The sequence below is a fragment of the Dipodomys merriami genome, unplaced genomic scaffold (genome assembly GCF_024711535.1).
Source record: "Dipodomys merriami isolate MVZ:Mamm:240054 unplaced genomic scaffold, mDipMer1.0.p SCAF_485, whole genome shotgun sequence".
Classification (NCBI taxonomy): Eukaryota; Metazoa; Chordata; class Mammalia; order Rodentia; family Heteromyidae; genus Dipodomys; species Dipodomys merriami.
Genome location: NW_027206052.1, coordinates 792,557 through 809,388, shown reverse-complemented (window position 1 = coordinate 809,388; position 16,832 = coordinate 792,557). Strand labels below are relative to the sequence as shown.

General features: G+C 43.9%; 2 protein-coding genes and 1 non-coding gene across 4 annotated transcripts; 2 read left to right on the top strand and 1 right to left on the bottom strand.

The window, feature by feature from the left end:
- Positions 1–3,089: 3,089 nt before the first annotated feature.
- Positions 3,090–5,041, top strand: LOC138809124 (SNARE-associated protein Snapin). 2 transcript variants are annotated; one of them, XM_069995549.1, is made up of 4 exons: positions 3,090–3,326; positions 3,600–3,646; positions 3,914–4,032; positions 4,528–5,041. In XM_069995549.1, the coding sequence occupies exons 1-4, from the start codon at positions 3,139–3,141 to the stop codon at positions 4,627–4,629; spliced, it is 456 nt and encodes a 151-aa protein (XP_069851650.1). In that variant the 5' UTR covers positions 3,090–3,138; the 3' UTR covers positions 4,630–5,041. The 2 variants fall into 2 exon arrangements, with proteins under 2 accessions (XP_069851650.1, XP_069851651.1); XM_069995550.1 differs by having other exon boundaries at positions 3,092–3,281.
- A 1,232-nt stretch (positions 5,042–6,273) lies between these two features.
- LOC138809122 (interleukin enhancer-binding factor 2) lies at positions 6,274–16,250 on the bottom strand. The gene is made up of 14 exons (XM_069995544.1): positions 16,152–16,250; positions 15,467–15,526; positions 15,016–15,058; positions 13,787–13,891; positions 12,486–12,563; positions 12,097–12,199; positions 10,822–10,887; positions 10,002–10,118; positions 9,256–9,334; positions 8,542–8,629; positions 7,154–7,215; positions 6,967–7,081; positions 6,685–6,775; positions 6,274–6,528 (listed from the first exon to the last, which is right to left on the bottom strand). Exons 1-14 carry the CDS (start codon positions 16,154–16,156, stop codon positions 6,368–6,370), a joined length of 1,173 nt encoding a protein of 390 aa, XP_069851645.1. The 5' UTR covers positions 16,157–16,250; the 3' UTR covers positions 6,274–6,367.
- Positions 16,251–16,455: 205 nt separating this feature from the next.
- On the top strand, positions 16,456–16,527 carry Trnam-cau (transfer RNA methionine (anticodon CAU)). The gene has a single exon. It is a non-coding gene; the product is annotated as a tRNA-Met (tRNA).
- Positions 16,528–16,832: the final 305 nt, after the last annotated feature.

The following is a 16,832-nucleotide window of genomic DNA, read 5'->3' as shown; positions in this document are numbered from 1 at the left end:
TCTGAGCTATTCAGGAGGCTGAGTAGGAGTAGTGGGGATCATGGTTCGAAGCCAGCCCAGGCAGGAAAATCATGAGACTCATCTCCAATGAACCACCAGAAAAACAAGTAGTGCTGTGGCTCAAGTGGTAGAGCGCTTGCCTTGAGCTGAAAAGCTGAGGGACAGCACCCAGGCACAGAGTTCAATCCCCACAACCAACAAAAGAAAAAAGCACATTGAGTCCAATAGCTGGTAGGGGAATTCCCTGTGCTCCTCTAGGAGAATCATGATCTCTGAACTTGGTATGAATTCTACCCATCCTCTCCTGGGGCTTGAACTCAGGGCTTGGATGCTGTCTCAGCTTTTTCACTCGAGCCTGGAACTCTACCACTTAAGGTACAGCTTTTTGATGATTAACTGGAGTCTCATGGCCTTTCCTGCCTAGACAAACTTCCAATCACAATTCTTAGATCTCAGCCTCCTGTATAACTAGGATTACAGGCACATGCCACCAGTACCTGGCTTCTAGCTTTATTTTCTAAGAGACAATTACTTTGAAGACGTAACAGAAAACTAGCTTGACTTGGGTTTCTTTTTTTTTGTCAGTCATGAGACCTGAACTGTCTGGGCACTAACCCTCAGCTCTTCAGTTCAAGGCTAGTGCTCTACCACTTGAACCACAGAGCCACTTCCGGCTTTTTCTGCTTACATGGTGCTGAGAAATGGAACCCAGGGCTTCATGCATGCAAGGCAAGCACTCTACCACTGAGCTACCTTCCCAGCCCCTAGTTGGGTTTCTTGTCCAAACACTGACCCATAAACTTCCAAGACCTTTTCCCAGTTCAGGTCTCTTTTCTCTAATAGAGGCCTCAGAAGCTTGGATCCTTTTCTGCACTGACATCACTTTTATCCCCTGGGCGTCCTCTTGCCAAGGGCTAACAAGCAAGTTGCAGTTACCCTTGCTACCCCTTTCATGTTAACTCTTCCCAAAGTAAGTCCTGAGCCTCTTAGGAGTTTTACCTTTAAATCACCAGAGAGAACAATGAAACCCAGTGTTTTTTTTAAATGTACAAGACTAAAAATCACAGCTGGGTCTCAGCTCTGCTGACCACCATTCTCTGGTGATTAACATCTACCTCCATTACTGAAGATTATGATCCCCTTTATCTCTGTGGACCCTTTGGCTCATCCTCAGGGAGTATTTCAGCATCATTTTGTCCTACTAGTGCCAGGGACTTAGGAGCCACTGAAGCACATTAACATATAAGAACACATACTCTCTGAATGAATGGCCTAAGAAACCATCTCAGATGGAAGTGGCACTGTAGCTCAAGTGGTACAGCGCTCGCCTTGAGCTGAAGAGCTGAGGGATAGTGCCCAGGCCCAGAGTTCAAGCCCCACGACCGACCAAAAAAAAAAAAAAAAATCTCTGAGGGGAGAAAAAAAAACATGGCAACATAGAGTTTCAAGATTTTTCACTATGAACATACAACAAAATTTACTTTCACTGATTTCAAGTGTACAGTTCAGTGGCATTGAGTACATTAATACTGTGCACAACAATCACTATCTCCAAAGCTTTTTCATCTTTCCAATACTGGGACTTCATAATAAGCAAAACTCTATTCTCCTCTCCTGTTCAACCCAGTCTACATTTTCCCCAATGCTGAGACTCCGACGCAGGGCCCCACTCATTCTATTCAAGTGTCCCTACCACTGAGCTACACCCAACTCCTGCCGTAAATTAGGCCTCTATAAGTACGTCTTACACATTTAAGCTTATTTCATATAGTGTCCCCCAAATTCATTCATGTCCTAGCCTGTAGCAGAATTTCATTCTTAAATTCATTCCTTTTTTTTCTTTTTTTGGTCAGTCCTGGGCTTGAACTCTGGGCCTGGGCGCTGTCCCTCAGCTTCAGCTCAAGTCAAGTGCTCCACCACTTAAGCTACAGCACCACTGCGGGTTTTCTGGTGGTTAATTGGAGATGAGAATCTCTCGGATTTTCCTACCCGGGCTGGCTTTGACCGTGATCTTCTGAAGCCTCCTGAGTAGCTAGGATTACAGGTGTAAACCACTGGCCCCAGGCAAAATCATTCCTTTTAAAGACTTGTAGTTATGTAGTTTGTTTACATATTTCCTGCCATTAAAAATACTCGGGGCTAGGAAGGTGGCTCAGTGGTAGAGTGCTTGTCTTGCATGCATGAAGCCCTGGGTTCAATTTCTCAGCACCACATAAACAAAAAAAAGGTGTAGTGCTGTGGCTCAAGTGGTAGAGCACTTAGCTTGAGCTGAAGAGCTGAGGGACAGCACCCAGGCGGCCACAGTTCAGGCCCCAAAACCGACAAAAAATAAAATAAAAATAGTCTTTGGGGACTGGGACTGTGTCTTAGGTAGAGTGCTTACCTAGCATTCATGAAGTCCTGGGTTCAGTTCCTCAGTACCACATAAACAGAAAGCCAGAAGTAGCCCTGTGGCTCAAATGGTAGAGCGCTAGCCTTGAGCAAAAGGAGCTCAGCGACAGTGCCCAGGCCCTAAATTCAAGCCCCAAGAATGGCAAAAATAAATACTCTTTGGAGGAGCCCAGCGTCATGACTCACGCCTGTAATACTAGTACTCAGACTGGGTAGGAAACTCTTTATCTCCAATTAACCACCAGAAAACCAGAAGCGGAACTGTGGCTCAAGTGGTAGAGGGCCAACCTTTTTCAAAAAGGCCCAGGCAAGGCCCAGGCCCTGAGCTCAAGCACACACACACACACACACACACACACACACACACACACACACACACACACACACACACACACACACACACACACACACACACACACACACACACACACACACACACACACACACACACACACACACACACACACACACACACACACACACACACACACACACACACACACACACACACACACACACACACACACACACACACACACACCTGCCTTTCATGGCCTCCAAAGAACTACAACTCCCAGAAAGCTCTACGGCCAGGCCCTTTCCGCTGGCACTCTTGAAACTCCATTTCCCAACCATCCCAGTGTCTCAAGGATGCGCATTTCCCGAGCGCCCTCTCGCGGCGCACTTCGGCAGGCTGCAGTTCCCGGCGGCCTCCGCGGCAGGCTCTTGGCGGCTGGATAGTTCGCCATGGCGGGATCTGCCTCCGCCACTGTGTCCGGGGCAGGGACCCCGGTGGCGGGGCCCACAGGCCGCGACCTCTTTGCTGAGGGGCTTCTAGAGTTTCTACGGCCGGCTGTACAGCAACTTGACTCCCACGTCCACGCGGTCAGGTGCTCGGGAAGAAGGCTGGGGGCGGGGCCTCGCGAGCTAGCCGTGTAAGGGCGGGGCCGCAAAAGGCGGAGATCTAATGAGTTCTAGTGGAGTCTGAGGAATAAATATGAGGGCTGGGGGCGTGGTTCAGGTGGTGGAGAGCCTGTCTGGTAATCGCTAGGCCCTCAGTTCAAACTTCAGTTCGCCAGTACGCAAACTGCCTAAACGAAGAAAGGAGAATGGGTGGAGGTTGCCGGCTGGGGCCTGTGAGGCCGACCCATCCCAGTACTTAGGTCAGCAAAACTAGTACCATTGTAAGCCTTTTTACCTCTTTGCAGAGAGAGCCAGGTAGAGCTCCGGGAACAAATTGATAATCTCGCTACAGGTAAGCGAGCATCCCTGTATACCAAAAATCCGCTAAGTCGCTTTCACGACCTTTTTATTCTGCCAACCTCTGGGCTGTGTCTCTGTCACTTCCACAACGTCAGAGCTGCCAACACTCTTCTTGAAGGAAGCACAATTAAAAAAAGTGAAGGAAAGGTGTTTCTATCCCAAGAGGGCGCAAGTGCCTGTCATCCCATTATTGGCCTACTCTTGCTAAGAACAGGAGATGAGCCAGCAAATGTTTACTGTCTGTGCCTTCTATCCCCAGAACTGTGCCGCATCAATGAGGATCAGAAAGTGGCCCTGGATCTCGACCCCTATGTTAAGAAGCTGCTTAATGCCAGACGACGTGTTGTCTTGGTCAACAACATTCTACAGAATGCCCAGGTAATGGCTCACATCTGTAACCCTAGCTTCTCAGGAGACTAAGAGGATGCCAGTTCAAGGCCAGCCTAAGCAGAAAAGTTCAGAAGTACACATCTCTAAAATAATCAGCAAAAATACAAGGCTAGAGGTATGGCCCAAGTAGTAGAGTGCTAGCCTTCCAAGCATGAGGCCCTTAGTTCAAACTCTACTGCCCACCAAAATAGAAATTTCTGAAGAACTGTGATTCTTTGCTCTGCTTTATAACAAGTTTAAATCACCTCAAAAAATTCTTTGCAGTACTTGGGACTTGAATCTAGGACTTAATGCTTGCTAGGCAAGCACTCAATATTGGAAAAGGGGACTTAGTTGATAGACTCAATTCTCAATTTGCTGTCATTTTACATGTTTACCTATGACATTCTTAGACCAAATCCAAGATACTTCTCAGCATCTGGTTGACTAAATGTTAAAGCCATTAACAGCAGTTACTAGAATCAAAATCTTCCTGTCTTGTAGGAACGGCTGAGGCGGCTAAACCACAATGTTGCCAAGGAAACTGCCCGCAGGAGGGCAATGCTGGATTCAGGAGTTTATCCTCCTGGTTCCCCAAGCAAGTAACAGAAGGTGGGGCTGTGACCCAAGTAGCACAAGTACTGTTTCCCAGCTGCCTTGTTTCAAGACATGAAGAAGATTCCAGGAAACAATACCTATTGATCTTGAGACACCAGAAAGGCAACTCTGGTTTCTTTTGAAGTACTTATGTAGTGATCCTAAGAACCCTCTGTACAGGACTCAGGATCTGAAAGGACTATATTAGTTCTTGCTTCCTTCCAAAAATGAATCTTTACATTTTTAAGAAAGCTACATATTCACCTTTTTACATGCCTATAGTTAACCAGACTGGAGCGTCTTTTGTTAACATGCCTTGTTCCTTGGACTTGGGCAGCATATCCTTTACCTGTGATTTCTTTTGTTTACAGTGAAGAGACAGTCAAGAGTCAAGGTAAATAAATAACATAGGTCCACCTTCTGTTGATTGCACTGGTTTGAATATAGCAGTATTGTTAGGACCATTTAATTCAATAAATGTTTAAATATAGTATTCTAGTTTACTGATATGTGGAAGGGGTCCAAGAGTCTGTACTTATTTCAAGATTCTTTGGCTAGGCACCAGCAGCTCACTGGTACCCACCTGTTATCATAGCTACTTAGAAAGCTGAGATCTGAGCATCAGTTTGGAGGCAACTCAGGCACACAACCAGAGACTCGTCTCCAATTAACCAGTAAAAAGCTAGAACTGAAGTAGTGATTCAATTAGTAGGGTGCCAGCTCTTGAGCAAAAAAGAAAGCTCTTGAACAAGAGCACAAGGCCCCGAGTTCAAGCCCCAGTACAGGCACAAAAAAATATGCTGTATCTCCACAACAAGAATACTAAGCTTGGGGCTGGGAAGGTGGCTCAGTGGTAGAGCACTTGCCTTGCAAGCATGAGGCCCCTGGGTTTGATTCCTCAGCACCACATAATCAAAAAGAAAAAAGCTGGAAGTGGCGTTGTGGCTCAAGTGGTACAGCTGAAGAGCTGAGGGACAGTGCCCAGGCCCAGAGTTCAGGCCCCACGACCGGACCCAAAAAAAAAAAAAAAAAAAAAGAATACTAAGCTTTTGGCCTAGTCATTGTACAAGCTGTAAATGTTTGTTGGCAACTGAAGGGAATCTCTTTTGTAGCATTATCAGAAATGAGTAAAAGTTCATAGTAAACAAATACTCAGTTTCCATAGGAAAATGTGACCTGCTACGTACTTCCTAGCTTTCCGTATTGATGCATCTCTCAGCCTTACTTCTATAAACATTGAAGAACTACCAGTAATTAAAGGGTCTCCCAAATCCCTTAAGGCAGAAGTCTATATTTAATTCAGCTAGCTTGAGATTGTGTTCTTAATGTAAATAGTAAATGACTAAGTATAATTCTCAAAGACTATAGAAAGAAAAAGAAAAAAAGTCATCACAGACCAGAAGCCCTACTAGGAAGTACTTTAATCGTTTTTCTTAGAAAAAAATTCCACTTAACAGTTCACAACATTTCAACAACAAAGTACTAGTTGAGAGGTTTGGGGGGAATTAGGATTCTAGAGCAGTAAGAAATGTTGGTAACCTGCTTTATTATGATGAGTGGCATGGGTCATAAATGGGAGATTTCTGGCTGCTAAGCCAGTATCAAAACAAAGGAATGACCTATCTTTCTGTACAGTTTATTTTCCTTCATGCCATCTCCCTATCCCATAGAAAAGCCACCACATAAAACCCAGTAGCAGGTAAGTTAGGCTCCAGTCTTCTTGAATTAGAAGAGTGTGAAGGGAAGGTCACTCCTGAGTCTCCATGCTTTCCTCTTCCTCCCCTTGAGGTGGTTCTTCTGTATTTTCCTCCTCTTCCTCACCTTCCTTCTTCTCTGGTGGCTTCTCATAAGCCTTTTCTGAAGGTGTCACTATCACTCCATCCCAAGTAGAGATTTCAGAAGCAAGATCTAGGAGGTGAAAGAAGGTAGTATCAGACAAAACAGCCCAACAAACAAGTATGACATACAGAGTAGAAATCCTAAGACGTTTGAGGAGTAAAGAGCTGTCTGTAAACCAGAGTACCCCCTAAGAAACCCCTAATCTACCCCACAAGAAGCACTCACAGCTGGCATCACCCTCCTGGCCAAGGATCTTCCTAAAACCACCATGTGAGAGGATTCGAACGAGAGTCTGAGCTGTATAGCAGACCATGTCCTAAAGAAGAGCAAAATGATGGTAACTTGGCAAAGAGGATCAAAGTTTTATTTGTTTAACAAAAGTGTGAAAACAGACTACTTTCAATCCCAGGTCCTTAAGTACTTCAGAATTCCAAGATTCTGAACCTTTTAAGACCAAGAGTATTTGAAAGTGGGGCAGAATGCACCATTTCATAGCTGTCATAATACCTGCTGTTCCAGGGTCATGACTGTGTGCACTCTGAAGTTGCCACTCTCACAGGGGTCAGTGATACCCACTGAACCTGGCAGGAACAGTCCTGCAGCCAGAATCTGCAAGCAACGCCTGAAACACAGAAAGGCACTTACAAAGTGCACAAAACAGCTTATAATCCAAATCTGAAGAAACTGGCTGTACCTGTATGCCACATTTAGGGCCAAAGGCTGCCTGGTGGGGTTATTCATCACAGCATAGTGCCCCTGGAAAAGAATTAAGTCTGGTAGGTATACAACCAAAATGGCAATTGTATCTTCAAACAAACCATACAATCATTAAGGAAAATTAGCCATTAAAGTCTAGCCAAAATTTCCACAATTCTCCAGGAATCCTGAAATGGCTGCTCAGTCATCTATCATCACAGTAAAAAAGTTATAGCAGTGAAATTAATAGGTACTACCACTCAATTATTCATATAACAAACTCCTACTGAAGTAATAACTTTGAATTTTTTTTGGGTTATCTACCAAATTGCCTTTTGTCTTGGGGAGGAGGGAGTTGAGACAGAGTCTTGCTATATAGCGTAGGCTGGCCTTGAATTAGGGTTTGTTGTATATTCTTTTTCTGATTCAGAGCCTTACTCTGTGTACTACAGGTTGGCCTCAAAATTGTTAAGCTCCTGGGTGCTGGTTTATGTCACCCAGAAGGCTGAGATCTGAGGACAGCAGTTTGATGCTAGCCTAGACAGGAAATTTCCAAAAAAGCCAGGAGTGGACTATGGTTCAAGTGATAAAGGGCTAGTCTTGAGCACAAAAGCTCAAGTATAGCATCCACGCCCTGAGTTCAAGCCTCAGGCAGGCACAAAAAAAATAAAAATCAAGCCTTTTTGCCTCGCAAGTGCTAAGACTACAGATGTGCACTACTACGCAACAGCTTCAAAGTTCTTTTTTCTGTTGGTAATGGGGCAGGAGCTTAAACTCAGGTCCTAGACACTGTCTAGGCTTTTCCACTCAAGGCCGGTGCTCTACCACTTGAGCCACTGCTCTACTTCCAGTTTTCTGCTGGTTAATTGAAGATTAAGAGTCTTATTCCATGGCTTAGTGGTAAGAGTGCTTGCTTAGCATGCATGAAGCCCTGGGTTTGACCCCATAGTACCACATACACAGAAAAAGTCAGAAGTGGCACTGTGGCTAGCCTTAAGCAAAAGAAGCTCAGGGACAGTGCCCAAGCTCTTAAGTTCAAGCCCCAAGACTGGCAAAAAAAAAGTCTCAGCCTTTGCTGCCACAGCTGACTTCAAAGAATGATCCTCAGAACACAGCCAAGCCTCCTGAGGAAACAGGGCCACCAGCTTGGGCCACCAGCACCCAGCTCTATGTTTCTTTTTTTTACTGGTTTTTTTGACACAGGGTCTCCCTGTACAGCCCAGTCCAGCCTCTTACTTGAAATGCCCCTACATCAGAGTGTTAGGATTATAGATATGTTATCACCAATGCATGTCAGAATTGCTATTAAGCTTCTCCATCTTGAGGTAGGTTTCAGAGTAATTACTGTCAATAGGCTGAGAGGAAATCCAATTGCTCTTTACTTACAAGTAGGTCAAGAATCCAGGGTGTGAGGGGCTCAAAACCAGGAAAACGAATCCTTAAGTCCTTTAGCAGTCTGATGAGAACTTTAACTCTGAATAAAGGAGAGACACAAAAAATAAAAAGAATATCATGTATTTCCACATTGAGCCAGAGTTGAAACTATTTACACAATTACACATCCTCTTTCAATCTTAATGTGAATCACAGCCAAAACAGTTCTTTCAGTGGAGTATGGGTGCATCCTGCAATTCACTTCAGTTACAAAGGTTATCTTTTTTTTTTGTTCTTTGACACAGGGTCTTGTGTATCCTGGAACTCACTATGTAGCCCAGGATAGTCTCTATGACATCCTTCAGCTTCCATCTCTACAGTGCTAGAATTACAGGCATGTACTACCAAACCCATTCAAGGAGGTTTCCTTTTTCTTTCCTTTTCTTTTTCTTTTTTTTGGTGCCAGTATACGAGGGCTTGAACTAAGGGCCACATGTTCTTGCTCAGCTTTTCACACATAGCTGTTGTTATACTACTTGAGCCACGCCTCTAGTCCAGCATTTTGCTAGTTAATTGGAGATGGAGTCTCAGACTTCTGGTCAGGCTGACTTCGAACCTTGATCCTCTAGGTCTCAGCCTCCTAAGTAGCTAGGATTGCAGGCATGAGCCACCAGCGCCAAGGCTCAGAAAGGTTTTCTTCATACCAGTGATCAGGGAGAGACTCACGTGGACTGAGAAGCATTTTCCTCAAACCAGCGGGCATGTCTGATGGCTGCTAAGGCACTCTGCAACACCTTGATATCCACTAGAAGACAAGTATGACAGGCCAAAATAAAACATTCCTATTAAGAAAGCAATTTAATGCCACAGTCCAAAAACTTGGAAAGAAGGTAGGCTAAGAGCAATTCTTTAAACCATCTAAAAGTTGTCCAAAATTTGCTACTTCTCCTCCAAACAAATATAGAAGCATGCAAGATCCATTATCTTTTCCAAAAGCCTACAACATCCCCTTTAAATATTTCTGCAGTCCACCAGTTTCTTGGCCATTCTATCTTTGAAAATTTCAGGGCTGGGCGCTAGTGGCTCACACCTGTAATCCTAACTACTCAGGAGGCTGAGATCTGAGGACTGAGGTTCAAAGCCAGCCCGAGCAATCCAGAAGACATCTCCAATTAACTGCCAAAATGCCATACTGGAGGCATGACTCAAGTGGTAGAACAGAGTGAAGAATCCAAGCAAGAATACAAAGCCTCAAGTTCAAGCCCAGTACTGGCACAAAAAAGAAAAGAAAATTTCACTAGGAAACTTGTAAATCTTCTAAATTACAGGGAATGAGCAAGTTAAGGGCAAATTTAAAATATTTAAATTTCCAAAAAGTTTCATGTGGAACAGCAAAACAGCTAAAGTAAATGTAACAGGAAAAGTACTATGTTTTAAATTTCCCTCTTGTGAGCAGTGGAAAAAAGACTCACAATGGAGCTCTGGGTCCAGTTTTCGGAGATTGGGTGGCACTGTTGTTATGAGAATTTTCACCGTGGCATCAGAAGAACTGATTTCAAAGCCAGTTTCATTGGTCAGCATGGTCAAAACTGAAAGAAGAAAATATCCAACTTTTACCTCACATTTTCATTAAATCACCAGTTTTACTCCAGAGTGGGGGTAGAGAAAAACATTCTTTTTCCTGAAGGAAAGTCTCACTATATAAATAGCTAATGTTCCTCCTGCCCCATTATACCTATTTTACAAGCAGGTGTTGATATTCTTTTATGTTGAGCTTTCAAAAAATGAGAACTGGTAATATAGCTAAATGTTAAATACTTGCCCAGCACATGTGAGGCCCTGGGTTTGATCCCCAGAAATATAAGAACTTCAATAAGCATTTAATAGAATACAAAACTTTACAAAGGAAACTAAGTTGCTAGGTGCTGGTGGTTCAAATCTATAATCCTATCTACTCAGGAGGTTGAGATCTGAGGATAGCAGTTTGAAGCTTACCCAGGCAGGTAAGTCCATGAGACAATTTATCTCCAATTAACCACCAGAAGTAAGGCTGAGCCTCAAAGTGGTAGAACACTAGCTTTGAGCACAAGAGCTCAGAGATAGCACCCAGGCCCTGAGTTCAAGACCTACAACCAACAACAACAACAAAAAGGAAACCAAGCCAATTTTGACCACTTGAAGCCTCTACAAAAAAACTGCATTTACCCTTCAATCTAGCCTGACTAGACTTTGTTCAAAGTACACGATGATACAACCCAGCTTCCACTGATCAAATGAACAGTTAACACAAACCTTCAGAAGGATCTTGTGCTCGTAGGCTTTCCACAACTTTATTTCCCAGGGCAGCAACAGCTTCCACTAGATGGAGAACACAGTGAAGGTTATAACAATCCATTTATGAAGAGACTTCTGTGTATCTCTAAACTAAATGCTCATTTCTGAAGTAAAGGCATGTAATAGAATAAATTATAAGGAGAAGATAAATCCTGGTCAGAGGTTCAAGAGACTGACAACCTCATGTCTCTTTTTCTCTTTTTTGCAGTAGTAGGATTGAATTCAAGGTCTTTGCATATGCTAGGGCAAATTCTACCATTTGATCTATACACCCAGACCCTGACATTTCCAGTCAGTAGCGTGAATTGGGGGCTGGATAATTCTTTAGAGATGAGAGGTATCTTGTATACTATAGGATATTTAGCAATATCTCTGATGGTGTTTGAAACTGGATGCTGTCTCAACTTTTTTGCTCAAGGCTAACAATCTACCACTTGAGCCACAGCTCCATTTCTAGCTTTTTGGTGGTAAATTAGAGATAAAGTCTCATGAACTTTCCTGCCTAGGCTTCAATCTAGGATTCTTAGATCTCAGCCTCCCTCAGCTAGCGTTACAGGTATGAGCCACCAATACCAACCTATCCCTTGACTTCTATCACTTTTTTTTTTTTTGGGGGGGGGGAGTTTTGGGCCTTGAACTCAGGGCCTGGATACTGTCCCTGAGCTCTTTTGCTAGCACTCTACCACTTTGAGCTAGAGTGCCACTTCCAGTTTGCATGAGTGGTTAATTGGAGATTGGAGATAAGAGTCTCACAGGGACTTTTCTGCCCAGGCTGGCTTGGAACTGTGACCCTTAGATCTCAGCTTCCTAAGTAGCTAAGTTTACAGGTTATGAGCCACCGGCGCACAGCTTCTATGGCCTTTTCATGCCAGTAGCACCCCCTAGTTAAGACAACCAAAGATGTCTCAACACTGCCAAGTATCCTATGGGGAGCAAAATCACCTCCAGTTGAGAAACACAATCCCACTACAGTACCTTAGGCTATACATTCTTTAAAGTATACATTACAGAGTTTTTGTTCCTTATCACCTCAACACATTGTCTTTCAAACATACCTTTTCACAAAAGTCTGGGCTATATAAGTTTCTTAGACCTCAAACCCACTTGTGTCCCATTTACTGGTCAGAAAGATGGGCTGGGGAATGGTAGAGTGCCTGCCTAACATGCACATAGCCCTGGGAGGGGGTGGGGGAAAGAGAGAAAAAAAGAAAAGACACAGGAAGGAAAACTCACACGTTGGCAGAATCTTCAGTATTACCACTAAGTCAGCCACATTGTGTCCTGTAGTCATTGTTCCCTTTTTGTATGATCCTACCTGTCGGACTTCTTCAATTTGCTGTTGGAAACAGGATTCATTTCGGGAAAAGAATTAGAAGAACAAAAGTGTGTTATTTTTCTCAGAACTCTTATCAACACTGCTTTTAATTACTCAGATTTGGAAGTAGCAACAATGAAACAATCAAAAGCCTATTCTAACAGTGATAAAGATTTTGTTCAGAATCTCACTGTACTTTTGGACTTGGATTCCAATAAAAGATAACTGAAAAGTTAACAGAGGCCAAGAAAGCTTCCAAATTACCAAGGATGCCCTTTCTTAGTACTGTATCATCAAAAAAACTCACCACTTCAAATGTCCCTGGAGCTACAATTAGATTGTCGATCACATTGTTTATTTTTGTCACCAGAGAAAGGATAGAGGCCTGAAAAAAAACATGAAGCAAAGATTAAAAAATTAAATGCAAGCCTGTAATCCTAGCTATTCAGGAGGCTGAGATCTGAGGATCACAGTTCAAAGCCAGCCTAGGAAGGAAAGTCCCCTTCCGTTAGACTCATCTCCAATAAACCACTAGAAAATCAGAAGTGGCCCTGTGGCTCAAGTGGTAGGGCGCCCACCTTGCACTGAAGAGTTGAGGGATAGCACCCAAGCCAAGTTCTAGCCCCACAATCAACAAAAATAATAATAATTAAATGCAACTTCTCTAGAGTATATTTTCCCCTAATCCTTTTTTATACTAATTTAGGGCTTTGATAACAGTTCAACACTGCTGGTCTTGAATATATCAGAAGAAAACAACTATTTGACAGCATTACTAGATTCCCCTCCAAAAATATGAATTCATGAGCAAGGTGCCAGTGGTTCATACCTTAATCCTACTACTTGGGCTGAGATCTGAGGATCATGGGTTGAAGCTAGCCTAGGCAGGAAAGTCTATAAGACTCATCTCCAACTAACCACCAAAAAGACAGAAATGGAGCTATGGATCAAGTGACAGAGCACTAATCCTGAGCAAAAAAGCTCAAGGACAGAACCCATACCTGAGTTCAAGCCCCGGACTGGTACCAAAAAAGAAAAAAAAAAAAAAGCATAATCTGTTCATATATTCATCTCCATCTCTATCTCTACCTACAAGAAGGAAAACAAATGCCCAGTGGAGTTTAAGATCTGCCATTCTTGCTGGGGATCACAGCCAAGGCTCTGACATTCTAGACAAGCTCTCTAACACTGAAGTTCAGTAAAGATCAATAACCTCACTAATATTCACATTTTACTTTCAGGCATCTCTTACTGATATACCAACTAACTAGTAGGCTCAAGACCCTGAGTTCACATCAGTACCACCAAAAACTTTTAAAAACTAGCCTGATGCCAGTGGTTCATGCCTGTAATCCTAGTTACTCAGGAGAGTGAAATCTGAGGATCATTTTTGGAAGCCAGCCTGGGCAGGAAAAGTCCCTAAGACTCTTATTCCACCACAACAGCCAGAACTGGAGCTTGCTCAAGTGGTAGAGCTCTAGCCTTGAGCAAAAAGCTCAGAGACAGTACCCAGGCCCCAAGCTCAAGCCCCAGGACCAGCATCAAAACAAACAAAAAACCCCAGAAACTTTCTTAGCATAATCTCAGACAGAAGCTAAAAGAAGATACCTGTTCAGCAGAATTGGGAGCAAGGTCCTGATTCCTCTTCAGCAAGGCTTCACTGAAGGAAGTTTCATCAGGTGCTGGCTTCACCCGAGGAAAGGCCATTTCACACTAAATAAGAAATACTATTTACCAAAATAATATACAGATTTTTTTTTTCCTGCTACAATTCAAGAAAATTTAAAACAGAAAACTCTACAGTAGCTAGGCACCAGTGGCTCACACCTGTAATCCTAGCTACTCAGGAGGCTGAGATCTGAGGATAATGGTTCAAAGCAAGCTCAGGCAGTAAAGTCTATAAGACTCTTATCTCCAATAAACCACTCTGAAAACCAGACTTGGTGCTGTGGCTCAAGTGGTAGAGCACTAGACTTGAGCTGAAGAGCTGAGTGACAGCACCCAGGCCCAGAGTTCAAGACACACACACACACACACACACACACACACACACACACACACACACACACACACACACACACACACACACACACACACACACACACACACACACACACACACACACACACACACTGTTCAACAAGGATACAAGCTACAATGGTAGAGCACTAGACTTGAGCTGAAGAGCTGAGTGACAGCACCCAGGCCCAGAGTTCAAGACACACACACACACACACACACACACACACACACACACACACACTGTTCAACAAGGATACAAGCTACAAGAAGAATCATAATTAAAGTTCTCATTACCTTTACATGAAAAGGTAGGCAGAGATACAACTAATTGTCCAGAACAAAGATTACAAATCATGTAGCCAAGGAATTATGTCCTCTACCCTGCCTACATTATTTTCACATATAACGCAACACAGTTCATTCACAATAACTCTTTGGAAAGTGGATGGACAAAGAAAGCTTGAATTTGATCAGATGAATACATGTATGTGTATATGTGTGTGTGTGTGTGTGTGTGTGTGTGTGTATTCACTGAACCCCAATGTGTATACAATATATGTTAAAGATAAAATTAGAATTAGGAGCTGGAAGTGTACCTTAGTGGTAGAGCACTTGCTTAGCATGCTCAAAGCACTCATGTAATCCTCAGCACCAAAACTAGACAACAAAAAAAAATTTAAACCCTAATTCCATTCACAAAGCCCTTTTCCAACTCCAACTACCCTCTCACTTGATAAAGCGGTCTGGGCTCCATTTCTACATCACTAGATAAACAGTGGCCAGTGAATTCATCCATACTAACCCAAGGTACTCACCAAATAGAAATCAAATGGGATATGTGGCACAAAGGGCCTGAACCTAAAATATAAAAAAGTCAAAATTATTCACCAGACATCAAGTGAGCTGTATACAATGCACCAGCAACTTTGGAAACATATCTGTCTTCAGAATAAAGTACTATTCTATTTTCATAGCAAAGTGGAGTCTAATTTAGCAGGAGACATTTAGCTGATAAATGTTTCTAAATCATACTTGGATTTCACAAAGTCAAGTAACATAGGCCACTCCAAATGTTCTCAGACTGAAACTAACCAATACAAGATGCAAAGAAAGGAAAGGAAAGGGGGGGGGGGAGAAGAGAGAGAGAGAGAGATGCAAAGAAAGGAAAGGAAAGGGGGGAGGAGAGAGAGAGAGAGACAGAGAGAGAGAGAGAGACAGAGACAGAGAGAGAGACAGAGACAGAGAGAGAGAAAGAGAAGCACTCACCCGCCTCCTGGGCCTCCTCGGGAACCAAAGCGCCCGCCACGACCCCGGCCTCTGTCACCCCTAGAAACGCAAAGATTTTATTTTCACCTGAGGAAAGTAATCCCAACACACCTGCCATAACATTTCAAGTTGGCTAACCATCATCACTCTTAACTTCTCAACTGGAGAGGGGACGCCACTGCTCAGATCTCCCACTCCAAGCTATGCCAGATCCTCTCCCAGGACATCCTAATTCAGGATTTATTCGCAAACTCACCAAGTAACGACTGGGTTCAGAGAGAGGCCACCCAAGAAGTAACCGATACCCCTGAGCACACCAATCCTACCGCTCAGAGACTAAGGAACTTCCTTCCCATTTATACACTAACGCGGTGTAACTTTTTTTTTTTTAATCTCGCCAACATCAAGCACGGGAAGAATGCGCCATGTTCTGGCCTTCTCAGTCTCAAAGGGTGCTCCTCAGGATGCCCCCTCATCCCAACTCCGCAGACCCAGGAGTCGAACCCGCCCCGCCTCCTCACGGCTGGGCCCCAACCCGTCCCAGGCCGGTGCCCCGCCAGCGCCGGCCTCCCAACTACAGGCCAGAAGTTTCCAGGTTTGGGGCCAGCCGCTAGATCCTCAGTCCTCGGCCTTACGATTCCTTTCCATTTTTGGAGACGCCTCCGGCGCACCTCAGTCCACTTACCTCATGGCGCCCTCACTCCTGAACAATGGAGACCGTACCAACCGCCTCTTTCTTAGCAGGACCAGACTACTGGAGAGGCGACTTGCCGGCGTGTCCCAACAAAACCCGGCGCGATTGGCTCCCACCTTGAGCCAATAAAAACGCCTACTGTGTCAGGAACCGGCCAATAACAGCAGGGCAGCGGGTTTAACCGTAATGACGTAAATTGTTCGACAAGTTACTAGATGGCGCTTGGTTATAAGGTCAGAACCACCACCGTGTTGAGAACCTTCTATAGGGATCACAGAAGAGAAGGTGCTTGGGTAGCAGAGTGGCGCAGCGGGAGCGTGCTGGGCCCATAACCCAGAGGTCGATGGATCGAAACCATCCTCTGCTAGCATGAATCTTTTTGCTTTCCCATTTTCAGATTAAATGTGAACAATTTACACTTCTCCAGTGAATACTAATTTTCTTTCCACCCTTCTGAACTGCAGCCTTGGTACGTACATACGCGTAAACGTGTTAATGCGTGGATATGTAAGTAGAATATGACTAGCTACTGAACTGTTTAGAGAGATGAGAGGGAGAAGAAAAAAAAAGAGGGAAAAAGAATGGATGGTCAATAATTCAGAAATACATGAAGATGGAATAAGGAATTTCAGTGAGAGTTGATGATAAATAGAGTTGGGAGCAGGTAAATAG